General features: G+C 40.7%; 1 protein-coding gene across 1 annotated transcript in view; it reads left to right on the top strand.

The window, feature by feature from the left end:
* The window catches only part of TICRR (TOPBP1 interacting checkpoint and replication regulator), a 54,535-nt gene extending 41,056 nt beyond the window's left edge, over positions 1-13,479 (top strand). Inside the window, exons 17-22 of the mRNA XM_056571924.1 lie at positions 6,661-6,722; positions 8,966-9,100; positions 9,183-9,304; positions 9,646-12,037; positions 12,300-12,416; positions 12,936-13,479. Of these exons, the coding sequence (XP_056427899.1) occupies positions 6,661-6,722; positions 8,966-9,100; positions 9,183-9,304; positions 9,646-12,037; positions 12,300-12,416; positions 12,936-13,075 (2,968 nt within the window). The 3' untranslated portion in view covers positions 13,076-13,479. The remainder of the gene's footprint in view (positions 1-6,660; positions 6,723-8,965; positions 9,101-9,182; positions 9,305-9,645; positions 12,038-12,299; positions 12,417-12,935) is intronic.
* Positions 13,480-14,582: the final 1,103 nt, after the last annotated feature.

Below are 14,582 nucleotides of genomic sequence, written 5' to 3'. Positions count from 1 at the left end.
TATCAGGGATGTGGAAATCCTATTGCCCGGGACAAGTAGTTTTGGGCGCCGGGCAGGTGAATTTTTTATAGATTTAGCCCTGTATCAGGCAAGCAGGGACAGACAGACTTCTCCCTTATTTTTCTTTTAATGCCGGTGTGAGGTGCAGGAGCTGATGCAAGTCTGCACCTCACACCAGCGCTCAGAGTGTATGGAGGGGGCAGTGGCGGCCCCCAGCTGATTTCAGTAGCCGGGGGCCGCTGCTCAGAGCCCCCCAGCTGGTGTGAGGGGATCTCAGGAGCGAGGGCAGAGCCCGAGATCGCACGTCTGCAGGAAATGATTAAGCCACGCCCCCTCCCGGAGGATGGAGAGCGCAGCTCTGCATAATACAATATGACAGGGGGAGAATGAGGACATCCACAGCTCCTCCCTCCCCCACACACAGCCTCTCCCTTCCCCCTGCTCTGTCTACAGTATGTACGATGTGTGCGTCATGTGTGTATATATGATGTGTGATGTGTGTATGTAATGTATGATATAGGGGGCAGTGGCAGGTGTATGTATGATGTGTGCATATGTATGGTGTATATTTATGGTGTGAGTGTATGTGTATATATGATGTGTGTATTGTATATGTGTGATGTGTGTATGTAATGGGGGGAAGCAGCGGCGGGTGTAATGTATGTATGATGTGTCTATGTATGATGTATGTAATGTATAATATAGGGGACAGTGACCCCGTGTATGTATATGTGTATGTTTGATATGTGTATGCATGTATGTTTTGTACAGGGGCGGACTGACAAGTGCTGCTGCCAGTTGTGCTAATTTTAATTTTTAGTGGTTTCTGGCCACCCGCACTAAATTACACCCCCAGAATCCCACCCTTCATACTCACCTGCCGACTAAGAGCCCCTCGGATGCACGAAAACACGCCCGAACCAAAACTACAACTTCCAGCATGTTGCACCATAACCTAATCTGTATAACTATAAAATGTAACATGCTGGGAGTTGTAGTTTTGGTTCGGGTCAGCTGCAGAGCCATAGGCTGCATCAGGGCATGCTGGGAGTTGTTGTTACTTACTGTAATTCCCAGTATTCCTTGACACAGCCTATGGCTCTGCCGCTGACACAAACCAAAACTACAACTCCCAGCATGTTACACAATAACCTTACTGTCCTACTATACAGTGCAACATGCTGTATCAGGGCATGCTGGGTGTTATAGTTATCTAGTAACTAAATGCAACTTCCAGCATTTTCTGACACATAAATTAGAGTAAATAAAATGCAGCACATAAACTGGAGAAGCAGAACCCCCCCCCCCCCCCAGGAACACAGCGCTGTTCAGTGTTTTCCAAGCAAAAGACTCCAGATATAAGTCCCTATCAAGACTGAAAAATAGTGATTAAAATATTTTAAGAAGTGCATATATATGTGAATAAGCCCCTTTCCTAATAAAAGTTCCGATAATAACAACAGATCATGTCACACAAGATTACCCTCATCCCTGTATATGGAAAGATTGGCTTTATAGGGGTCAGATGGGGGGCACAATTTTCTGTGGTTGCCTCGGGTGTAAAAGGAGTTAGCTACAGCCCTCCCGCCGCTAATAGCCTGGCATGCTGCGATCACCATGGCCGCTATTAAACCATTAGATCACCGCTGTCTGTTGACAGCAGTGTCTAAAGGAATCTTATATCCATCCCTGGTGGTCTAGTGGGGTGGATCGTACTATTTTGGTTGAAATTATTTTATCTACCAGGACAAGTGGATTTTCTTGAGGGACAAGTAGATTGTGTTCTGCTTTAGTCCCTTGGACAAGTAGTTTTTTTTTTTTTTAAATTTCCACACCCCTGCAGTATTCTATGTGTGGTCTGACTAGTGACTTTGTACAGTGGTAGAATTATTTCCTTGTCATGGGCATCTATGCCCCTACTGATGCTCCCCATGATTTTATTTGCCTTGGCAGCAGCTGCCCGACACTGGTCACTACAGCAAAATTTACTGTTAACTAAGACCCTAAGTCCTTTTCCACGTCAGTCGTCCCAAGTGTTCTCCCATTTAATACATAATCCCACCCCAGATTTTTCTTCCCCATGTGCATAACCTTACATTTATCAGTGTTGAACCTCATCTGCCACTTCCCAGCCCAAACATCCAACCTATCCAGATACATTTGTAACAGTGCACTGTCCTCTATTGTGATTACCACTTTACAGAGTTTAGTATCATCTGCAAAGATTGCTACTTTAATATTTAATCCCTCTACAAGGTCATTAATAAATTAAATTAAATAGAACCGGACCCAAGACTGACCCCTGTGGTACCCCAGTAACAGTCACCCAATCAGAATAAGTACCATTGATAACCACCCTCTGTTTCCTTTCACTGAGCCAGTTACTTACCCACTTACACACATTCTCCCCCAGTCCAATCCTTCTCATTTTATGCACCAACCTTTTATGTGGCACCGTACCAAATTCTTTGGAAAAATCTAGATATACAACATCCAGCGATTGCCCTTGGTCCAGTCTGTAGCTCACCTACTCATAAAAGCTGATCAGGTTAGTTTGACAGGATTGATCCATCATAAAGCCATGCTGATATGGAGTCATACATTTATGTTATCAAGATACTCCAAAATAGCATCTTTTAGAAAACCCTCAAACAATTTACATACAACGGAGGTTAAACGAACAGGTCTTTAATTCCCGGGGTCACCTTTTGACCCCTTTTTAAATATTGGCACCACATTTGCCATGCGCCAGTCCTGGGGAAAAGTCCCTGTTACTATAGAGTCCTTGAATATTAAAAATATAGGCTTCTGTCTGTTACATTACTTAATTCCTTTAGAACCCGGGGGTGGATGCCATCTGGACCTGGTGATTTGTCTATTTTGATTTTTTTTTGTAGGCGGCACTGTACTTCTTCCTGGGTTAGACAGGTGACCTTTACTGGGGAGTTTACCTTATCTCGCTGTATTTCACCTGGCATTTCATTTTCCTTGGTGAATACAGTGGAGAAGAATTAGTTTAACCTGTTAATGTGTGTCTTTCAAACTTTTACTAAAACTTTTTTTTTTTTTTTTTTTACACTTACTTATAACAGGAATCATTAGATTCCTCATACAGATGAATAGAGTTCTATTGAACTCTATTAATCTGTGTGCTCTGTGATCCATTGATAGAGCCTAGTCCAGCCAGGATATATCAATGACAGTGCCGGGACAGGAGGGAACAGAGGTAAGTCCTCCGACTACCTCCATAGTGGATCGCCCCCCTGCGATCGCGCTGCTGGGGGGCGATCCACCCCACTAGCCCACCAGGGAGCATTGACATGTCTCTTTAGACGCCGCTGTCAGCTTTGACAGCGGCGATCTATAGGGTTAATAGCCAGCCGCGGCGATCGCCGCATGCTGGCTATTAGCGGCGGTCCCCGGCTACTGAGAACAGCCGGGGGCTGCAGAGTATGGAGCGGGCAGGAATCCCGAGCCCGCTCCATACACCCCTCTGAGCGCCGCAAGCATCTCCCCGTGCAGACGTGCAGGGAGCGAAGGCAGAGGACGCAGGTCTGCACGGGGAGAAGTAAGCCACGCCCCCCTCATCTCCCCCCGCACGTCTGCAGAGCAGGGGAGAGAAGACAAATACACAGCTTCTCATCTCCCCTGCTCTGCTTCGGAGGACACAGGCTGCAGAGTATGGAGAAGGCAGGAGACGGGTGCCCTCTCCATATAGACTGCAGATCGCCGCCGCACTTGTCAGGTCCGGCCCTGCTTGCCCGAAGCCGGGCTAAGGGCCAGACAAATTCACCTGCCTGGCGCCCAAAACTGCTAGTCCCGGGCGTCGGGCGATAGGAATTCCACATCCCTGCCTTTCTATAATGCGTGGCCCTGCGTCATAGCGGGTCGGGCACGACCACTAACAACGGCCGGGACCCGTGGCTAATAGCGCGCAGCACTGATCGCGGTGCCGCACGCTATTAACCCTTTAGACGCAGCGTTCAAAGTTGAACGCCGCGTCTAAAGTGAAAGTATATCACTGCCGGTTAGCTCAGGGGGCTGTTCGGGATGTCCGCAGCGAAATCACGGCATTCCGAACAGCTCTGGGACACGAGGAGGGTCTCCTACCTTGCCTTCTGGTGTCCGATCGCCAAATGACTGCTCAGTGCCTGAGATCCAGGCATGAGCGGTCAAGCGGCAGAATCATCGATCAATGGTTTCCTATGAGAAACCATTCATCAATGTAAAAGATCAGTGTGTGCAGTGATATAGCCCCCTATGGGAGCCCCTCCCCTAATAAATGTTTGAATCACCCCCCCCCCCCTTTTCCCATAAAATAAAGTGTAAATAAAAATAAACAAATGTGGTATCGCCGCATGTGGAAATGTCCGCATTATAAAAATATATCATTAATTTAACCGCACGGTCAGTTGGGTACACGGAAAAAAAATTCAAAAGTCCAAAATAGTGTATTTTTGGTCACTTTTTATATCATGAAAAGATAAATAAAAAGCGATCAAGAAGTCCGATCAATACAAAAATGGTACCGCTTAAAACTTCAGATCACTGCGCAAAAAATTTGCCCTCATACCGCCCCATATGCAGAAAAATAAATTATAGGGGTCAGAAGATGACCATTTTAAACGTATACATTTTCCTGCATGTAGTTATGATTTTTTCCAGAAGTACGACAAAATCAAACCTATAAAAGTAGGGTATAATTTTAATCGTACGGACCTACAGAATAAAGAAAATGTGTTATTTTTACCGAAAAATGTACGGCGTAGAAACAAGCCCACAAAAGTTACAAAATGGAGTTTTTTGTTTTTTTTTTCAATTTTTGTCTCAATGATTTTCTTTCCGTTTCGCCGTAGATTTTGGGGTAAAATGACTGATGTCATTACAAAGTAGAATTGGTGGCGCAAAAAATAAGCCATCATATGAACTTTTAGGTGTAAAATTGAAAGAGTTATGATTTTTTTAAAGGTAAGGAGGAAAAAATTAAAATGCAAAAACGGAAAAATCCCTGGTCCTTAAGGTGTTAATATATTTGCTTTTCCCTGATCCCCTTCCTCATCATTTCTATAAAGGTCCTACACTTTAATTTTTAACTTTTTTGCTGGTACTGGCTGGTAGTGCGGGGGATGCTGAACAGTTAGATGCCCACCATGCCCGGATCCACCCTGCCATTCTGGCGAAATCTTCGTTTTTCTATATATGCTAATTAGGTGCTAACTGGCACAGGCGGGGTAACTGGCACTCTGACGCCAGCACTAATCCGCAGTGCTGCCCAGCTCATCAATATTCCTCCCCTCCCTCCGCCTCTCCCTCTTCTCCCCGCTCTGAAATGAAGAGGGAGAGGCACAGGGAGGGGAGGAATATTGATGAGCTGGGCAGCACTGCGGATTAGTGCTGGCATCAGAGTGCCAGTTCGGCTCTGCGGACTTGCGGCACTGTCGGAGTGCCACGGTAGGCATCAAACTGATGAAGAACACTTTGGGGTTCGTTCTACTGGCAATAAGTCTTTCTGTCTCTACTTTTGCGGCTTTTATCTGTTTGTTTGTTTTTTTTGTTTTTTTGCCCCCTTAACATTTTTATTCAGCCATATTGCTTTTCTTTTATTTCTGATCATTTTATTCCCATAAGGTATATACAGTACCTCTTACAGGGAGAATGTAAGATATTTTTAAGTCTCCCATTTAGTGTCTTAGTGTCAGTATTGTTGTTTTTGAGGACCTTATCCTATTTTATATTGTTAAGGGCTTCTCTGAGTTGATTGAACTTTGCCTTCCTAAAGTTCATAGTTTTTGTGGCCCCTCGAGAGATTCCCTTATTGCAGGACAAGTTATAATGTATTATATTATGATCACTATTTCCTAGGTGTCCTTCTACTTGCACATTAGTTACTCTGTCAGGTCTGTTGGTTAATATTAAGTCTAGTAGGGCGCCCCCTCTGGTTGGGCCCTGCACCATTTGGGACAGATAATTGTCTTTAGCTATAGTCAGAAACCTGTTTCCTTTATGAGATTCACAGGTCTCAGTCTCCCAGTTTATATCAGGATAGCTAAAGTCCCCCATTATTATCACCTCATTCTGATTTGCTGCCTTGTTTATTTGCCTCAGTAATTGATCTTCTGCCTCTTCCATTATGTTTGGTGGATTATAGCAAACCCCTATCAGAATTTATTTTATTTTTATCTCCATATATTTCTGCCCATAATGACTCCACATTATCGTTCTCCTCCCCCTTTTCGTTTTGTCCGATCCTTCCTGAATACACTATATAAACTCTGTATGTTGACCGCCCATTCATAGGTATCGTCCAACCAAGTCTCTGTTATACCCACTATGTCATAATCCTCCTCAGACATTATCAACTCCAGTTCATCAGTTTTTTTGGTCAGACTTCTGGCATTAGTCAACATGCAATTCAAATGTGTATGTTTTTTCTTCCTATGACACCTATCCCTATTAACTATTCTAACCTCTCCCTCCGCTCCACCCCCAAGTACATTAATATGTTCACATTGTCGTCATTGTGTGTTGACCTTATAAACTATTTAATTGTAACTATGTAAGAGGCATTCGGTTGTTTTCATTTGGAGGCCAAGGTTTTGTGGGCCTGATAAAGTGTACGTACACATTATATTTGTAAACTGATTACTGCTTACTCTTCAGACACAGTGAGTCGACATCGAACATCAGTGTTGTTGAAGAATCTCCAGTAAAGGATTTAACAGGTAACTTTTTATTTTATTTTATTAAAAGTCATAGCTGTAGAACATGTCAAAAAACCATTAAGAGGAGGGGATTGGATTAAAAAGTTACATTCACGTGAAGTATTTTGGATACTTAATTTGGACACATGAATGCCAAAAGGCATGAATTTTAAGTCCGATATCATGCTTTTTTTATTAGCATTTTTGACCTCATATGTTGCATTTCTTTAGACAAATGTAAATTTACATCGCAATTGTTTATAACATGGACATATAGAAATGTATCATCTACTTAGCAAATCTATATCCATCTCCCTCCCTTTTCAAATTTGCATGGATACATAGTCACTATATACATTACATTAAAATATATCCATTAATTTCTCATGTTTCATTTGATATTCACATAAACATTTAGCATTATAAATTATTAGTTATTTACATATTGAGTATTCATTACTCATTAATTTATTATCCGTTCGTCTGGACATATATTCATTCATTACATATTTGTCATTTCATTACATATTTGGCACAGACTTATATCATTTTCACTATTAAGTTCATTTCATATTGAGACATGTTCACACTATTAGCTGTGGTCGTGTCTACACTAACACGGACAGGTATTTCAGTCTCTGAACTTTTAGAGGCCTGTTCACATGCTTACATAATTATGAGGGTACTCGCATAACAAGTAAATGGATTGGGCATATCTGACAAGTGTACCAGGTGGGACATGATCACACTGTGCGGTTCTGTCATGCAAGTATAATACTATTGTTGTTCGCTTCTCCCTATGCAGATTTATTTGGTGCAGACTTATATCATTTTCATTATCAAGTTTATTTCACATTGAGACGTGTTCACACTTTCAGCTATGGCCGCGCCTATATTAGTATGAACAGGTACTTCAGTCTCAGATTTTTTAGAGACCTGTTCACATTCTCATATAATCATGAGCGTACTTACATAATAAGTAAATGGATTTGGCGTATCTGATAAGTATACCAGGTGGGACATGATCACACTGCGTTTTTTGCATACAAGTATAATACGATTGTTCACCGCTTCTCACCATGCAGACTCATTTGGTGCAGTTATTTCACATTGAGACATGTTCACACTGCGTTTTATTTTTATTTATTTTTTTATACAAGCATAATATGATCGTTCATCGCTTCTCACTATGCTTTTATTCATAAAAAGCGGATTGTACGTGATTTTCCCCTTACAAATTACATGAATACTATCTTGTAAAAATAAGTGTATATTCACATATATATAATTTTTTTTTGGTGTTGAATACATGTTATTTGCGGCACAAATTGATTTTACATACAATGTCGTGTCGATTTTAAGAAATGTTAACTATATAAGATGCTGGATATAATGACTGTTTTTTTTCCTACTGGAAACTTTGGGGTTAAATAGTTTCACTTGTAGCTCCACAGGTGTCTACCTAATGAAGGGGGCAGATCTTTGTAAGATTTACTATTTATTCGTGTCTTAAGGCTAAAGAGTGCATACCTTGACAAAGGCTAACGAAACGCGTCGGTTTTTATCGTATTTTCCTGCCTCTATGCATGTTTTTTACCTCCACGGAAATTTAATAAATTCTATACTTTTTTTTATCCACTCTGGAAGTGCTGGAGTTTTTCACTATGGATTTTTTCAAGTGATCTCTTCCTGTAACTTTTTTTTTTTTGGTTATATATAAACGTGGTTTGAGAGTTATTAAAGGGGTGTTCCTGTAAAATGTTACATTTAACCCTATGCCTCCCTGTGCAATAAAAAAAAACAGACATACTTCCCCCCAGTGCGAGTTCTGCTTGTTCTTTCTGATGACTTTTGGTTGCCTGTTTAGCCAGTCCCTGCTTTAAGCAGGTCACGAGACGTCATCAGAAAGTGCAAGAACAGGAGTGCAGTGGGGCAGGTAAGTATGCTGTTTTTTTTTTTTTTTTTTCCTTTTCACAGGTAGGCATAGGATTGTGTTTAAATTTGCCTGGAAAACCACTTTAAACATGACTTCTTTATAGTAGTCTGCACATCCATTACAAAATATATCCTGTGTTTCTAGGACCAATCTGTAGGTGCAGTATCGTCTACTCCTTACTTAGTGGTAAAGATTTGGTGTAGTTTTTGCTTTCTATACTCTTAAACACTGTTTGTTTACCTGAACGATAAACAGAGAAATTAATGATAAATGTAAGAGGTAAAAAATATGCACTAAATAATATTTTGTCTGTCTGTTTTACTTTCAGAGCTCGATTTGCGGAGAAGCCCTCGCATTAAGCAATTGGCACTCAAAAAAAGAAACTCTTCTTTTTATGCAGCACAGCCCAAATCCCGTAATTTGGAGAGAGTTCACTCTGCTTCTCAGCAGACACTTAGCGGAGGTAAGAACAGTGGGTGCTCTGTGGAGAGGGAAGTAGTGCTTTTGAGGAAAAAGAGTTAATGGGTGTGACGTTTTATTTTTAGGTAGTGCTACTCAGGCTGGGGTTAAAACCCCTAAACGTTTGCTGTTTGGCGAAGTTTTGGGATTCACTAGTCCTCCAACGCGACGAGCAAGAAGAAAATTGTTGGCTGATACGGATCCTGAGGTAGTGTGGTTTTTCATAATTTTTTTTTTCTTTAATCCTTTTTATGTATGGTAATTCTTTTTATAAAAGTTTAAATGTATATAAACAATGGCTAGGATATGCCATTACTTTGATTTGTGGTCCGATCTTTGGGACCTCCACCTATGCTTTATCTCCTTCTATGCTTTCCCAGCACAGTAGAAGACTCATTGCTGAGCATGTCATTTTCAAGATCTGTGTGTGGCCTGAGAGGTCTGACCACCAGCAATCGCAAAGTAATAGCTGGTCCTAGAAATATGCTACCACTTTATGATGAAAATATCCATTTTTAAAGCAGTATTTCTTCTTTTTTTTTTTTGTAGTTACTGGAAAAATCTCGGCTTACTCCAAAGAAAATGCAGAAATCCATTTCATATTGTGAACAGCCATCGGAAAATAGATTGCTTCAAACATCTCCCCGTACACCACGCACACCAGTATGTACACCTAAACAATTAAAGATTCCTTCCAAAACTCCACTGGAGAAAAAAAGTGCTGCTAAAAACTTGGGAATGCTTTTCTCGCCATCCAGAACAGAGGAAAGGACTCCCTCAAAATCTGCTGAAAGAAGAAGCGAACGTTTGGCGCAAACAACTCCAAGCAATAGTGGCTCGCCAGGGTTGTGTTTAATTTCACCATTAAGAACTATAAGGCAGCCTTTTACACCTCTTAAAGATAAAGTTTTTAAAAGCCCCCAGAAAACTCCTCAGAAGAGTGCCAAAACTAACACACCTGTAAAGATGACACCTCTTTCTTGCACACCCAGGAAATCGCCTAGGTTGCAGGGTTCAAACATAGAGTGTTTTACACCAACAAGGTACTTAATGCATACACCTCAGAAGGTATCTGAAACGCCAAAGAAACATGCTAACAGTGGCGCATCTATATTACCATTTACAGTTGAATGTACTCCTGAAAAGGCAACTTTTTTCACTCCTAGAAAAACTGCAGACTCTTCCCAATCACAATCTATCAACACATCTAAGGAACAGATTCTATCCATGACTCCTTGTAAACCACATCTTTCTTGCACACCCAGGAAATCTCCTAGGCTGCAGGGTTCCAACATGCTGTGTGTTACACCAACAAGGTACTTACTGCAAACACCACAGAAGGTATCTAAAACGCCAACGCCAAAGAAACATGCTAACAGTGGCACATCTATGTTACCTTTTACAGCAGAATGTACTCCTGAAAAGGCAATTTCTTTTACTTCTAGAAAAACTGCAGCCTGTTCCCAATCAAAATCTAAAAATACATCGAAGACAGAGATTCTGTCTGTGACGCCATGTAAACCAACATTGACAACACCTAGAAAATCTATCCTTCAAGATATTACACCTAGTTGTGATCAAGAAGATGCAGATACATGCAAATTCCTTTTTCACTCAATGGAGAGCAAAACCCTTAAAGAAGCAAATGACGTTCCAATGAAATTAGGCTCACCTTCTACATCTAGTTTGCAGAAAGCTTGTGAAACTGGTAGTGTCTTGTCTTCAAGTGTCAAAAGCTCTTCTGTATACAACATTTTGTCATCTGATGCCAAACTTAACCCAATTGTTTTTTGTGAACGGTTGGATATGTCCTCTTTGGAGAGCTCTGAGGATACAGAGTCTTTTGTCAATACCTCTCAAACAGATGAAAGTATTGACATAACTGACGCTAAAGTTGTGCCTACAGAAAGCTGTGATCTGAAGATGAAGGTTTTAATCAAGCGGAAGTCTTCTGATGTAAGTTTATTGAACCACCTACCAACCACACCTAAGGGTGGAGGAGATGCAGTTTGCACTTCACCGTATGGACTACGATGCACTGTCGACAGAAGACAGAGGGAAGCTGCAGCACGTCTCGGAACACCACAGATTCCTGCTAAATTCTCCACTCCAAAGAGTCACAGAAAACTCAACCCTCCTCCAGTTTATGAAGTTGAACTTGAAATGCAAGCATCTGGATTACCCAAGCTTCGTTTTAAGAGAACAGACTCCAATTCTACGATCGATATGGGTACTTTACCAAGAACGCCCAATGGGCCTCCAAGTAAAAAAGGAAATGAAAGCCCTTTTGGAGAGATGTGGTGTAATAAGCATGCTATGAAGTTAGAATCAGCTTGTGCTTCTCCTTGCATACGATCTTCCCATTCTACACCAGGAAAAAGTGGACTGCAGGCATTAATCTGTCAGACTTACACACCAAAAAGAAGCTCCTCCAGCACTGCTTCTCCATCACAGGCAGAGGCTGTAAGTCCTTGGACTCCATCACCAAAATACAAGGATAAAAATGGCAGGGATGTATTTAATAATTGGCCCCGAAAGAAAAAAGCTTTTTCTGTTAAATCTGCTTATGTTCCTAGGCAAGAAAAGAATCAGGACTATGCAGGGAGTGCTCCTTCAGGAGAGGAAGGCGTAGAACCGGACATAAATAAGGCCTCCCCCTTGGGAGACCTTATAGTAGAAGGGGTTTCCAAGCTTCTTGACCAGTCACCAGTCTTAGAATGGAAAGGTAAAACTGAAATTGGGGCTATGCCCTTTAAATCTAGAAAAAGACCCTTTGATTTGCTGTCCCCCACAAAAGACGACCCTAGCGCTAAGCGATCCTGTACATTGAGCGGTCCCTGTGAAGAGCTGGAAGAATGTGTTGTCTCATCAAGTACACGGTCATCAGACCTGAGCTCCTCACAACAAAGTTTTTGTGAAGATGAAGTCTTCACTATTTCAGGTAAACTATAGTTTTTCCTATTTATATAAGCCTTTGATTTTTCAAAATGTGTAAGAGAAACTGGAGAGATTTCCCCGTAACAACCAATCACAGCTCAGCATTCCTATCTTAACAAGCTCTGGTAAAGTGAAAGCTGAGCTGTGATTGGTTGTTATGGGGCAATTGCGCCAGTTTTTCTAACACATTTTAATAATTTAAGGTCAATGTCTTCATAATTTAAAATATTCCATTGTTTGAATTTGTTGTTTTGTTTGTTTTCTAGCTTTCACTCCACCAAATAAGGTTGTAAAAAATACCCTGTCTGCAAGTGGTCTATTGGCTTTAACACACTCACCAATGCTGTTTAAGGGAAAAACACCATCTAAGAGAAAGAAGCAAGGTGAGCACCAAAGCCTTCACTGAGAAGTGTTTTCTAACGAACTGTAATACCATAGTGTGTTGCATTATTTATTATTAATTTCCAAGGGATCTTGATATTTGATGGGGGTGATTAAATATATATATTTTTTTTTTTATTGGGATAGGGGCTTTAAAAAAAAAAAAAAAAAAAAAAAATTCCCCCCAATATATTAAAGACCTTTTTAAGTAATCACAAGATTGCTGATCCTGCTCAATGCTATGCAATTGCAGCATTGAAGAGGTAACAGGTGACATCAGTGTGATCGCTAATCTTGATCAAGAAGTGTGAGTACTTGCTGCTTGTAGCACTCGACACCTACTGGCTATGAAGTGAGCTCAGCTCCTGAGCTCACCTTGATAGTATAATGGCAAAAGCACGCAGTGTGTCCACAAAGCCCAGGCGGCCATGTGTCGCCAAGAGGTTAATACGTGTTTGGACTTGTATTGCCAACACTTCTCCTATAGTTACAGTAATTATTTTTTCTGTCTGTTTTTGCAGATGGTGAATCCCAAAGTAGCACCCCAGAATTGAAAAGACCAGCCCATCAAGCTGCTAGCATTGAGGACTCTCCATTCAGCCAAGTATCTGAAAAGCGTACAATAAGCCGAACATATACACGGAAAAAGCTCATAACGTGATGTGATTTTTCTTTTGATCACAAAGGCTAAGTTTCTACTTTTTATTTTTTTAAACTCCAAGAAAAATGTTTTGTTGTTTTTTCGGCCAAATAGCTGTAAATCAATGAGAAATCGCTAAATAATTTTTCCACTTGGCTTTTTTCAGTTTAAATTTATCTTTTTTATAACAAAGATTTTATTTTTAAACAGGGATAAATTTATGTGGGCGGGCAGGGCACTAAAAATTTCGCCGACAATGATGTGGGAAAGAGCGGCCGGCTGCATCTATACATTGTACAGGAGGATCACAGCGGGTGTCAGGAGTGACATCCGCTGTGATCTTTCCTTAACTGCAGGTACTACAACCCCCAACATGGAGCAAAGTTGTGGAGCAGCTCTATACAGCGCTTGCATCTCTGCACTATACTCCGGCCAGTGATGTGAATAGAACATCACTCATTCATATTTCCCTCTTAGAGCTGTGATTGGCTGCAACCATCTGGCCAATCCCCACTCTGGGTGTAAAATATGAATGAGTGATGTTCTATTCACATTACTGGTCGGAGTACAGTGCAGAGATGCAAGCGCTGTATAGAGCCACTCCACATCTCTGCTATATTATGGACGATCACATCGGGGCGATATGTCTTAGTACAGGTACTACTACTCCCATCATGGAACAGTCTGTTCCATGCTGAGAGTAGTAGTACTACCTAAAAAATTTCAAAAAAAGAGGGAAAAAACATGAAACACACACTTTATTAAAAATTAATTAAAATTTTATTATAAAAAATATATACATTTCGTGAAATACACTTTTCCCCCCTCACTACTGCATTTTTTTTTTGGTACCCAACAAATTTTGGGTACCAATAAAAAACACGAGGGGCCAAAAAATGCAATCTCCACACAAATGAAAAAAACGCCAGATGCAGGAAATTGCACTGGTGTTTTTTCAGGCTTTTTTTTTTTTTTTTTTATTGTTAAACCAAAAAACACAGGACAAAAAACAAGTAGAAACTTAGCCTAAGTCTGTCAGTGAACAACTGTTCAAGCGACTTTTCAGAAGTTGGTAGTGAAAAGTTAGGTTGGCAGTGGAGTTGGTGACAGAGTAACTGCTCAGGTTGTTGGTGAAGTTGCGGAGAAAAATCTGTTTATGGCCAGGTTAATAATGCTATAACTTAATGGATTTTTAACTGCAGTTTACATGTAATCTTAAAGTTACATAGAAAAAAATGTTAACTCTAATGCAGGGAGAATAATACCCTCCTTTTTGCAGAGGTTTTTATATCTTCTAACTCATGTTAATATCCTCTGTGGTAACAAAAGTGTAAATATTTGAAAATATGTATGTAAATGTGTGTATTTTTTTAATGTCATAGTTTGTGTGTGTCAAATGTGTAGATTGTATAAAGCAGTGTTAAAAATCTGTATATATCATATTTGAGATGAAAATACTTTTAAGGTACTTTAGTAACAATAAACTCATTTAAAAAAATGTTGTCTTGTTCCCTGTCATGATTATATA

This window comes from Hyla sarda, chromosome 4 (assembly GCF_029499605.1).
Source record: "Hyla sarda isolate aHylSar1 chromosome 4, aHylSar1.hap1, whole genome shotgun sequence".
Lineage (NCBI taxonomy): Eukaryota > Metazoa > Chordata > Amphibia > Anura > Hylidae > Hyla > Hyla sarda.
This window is presented reverse-complemented; position numbering and strand designations above follow the sequence as displayed.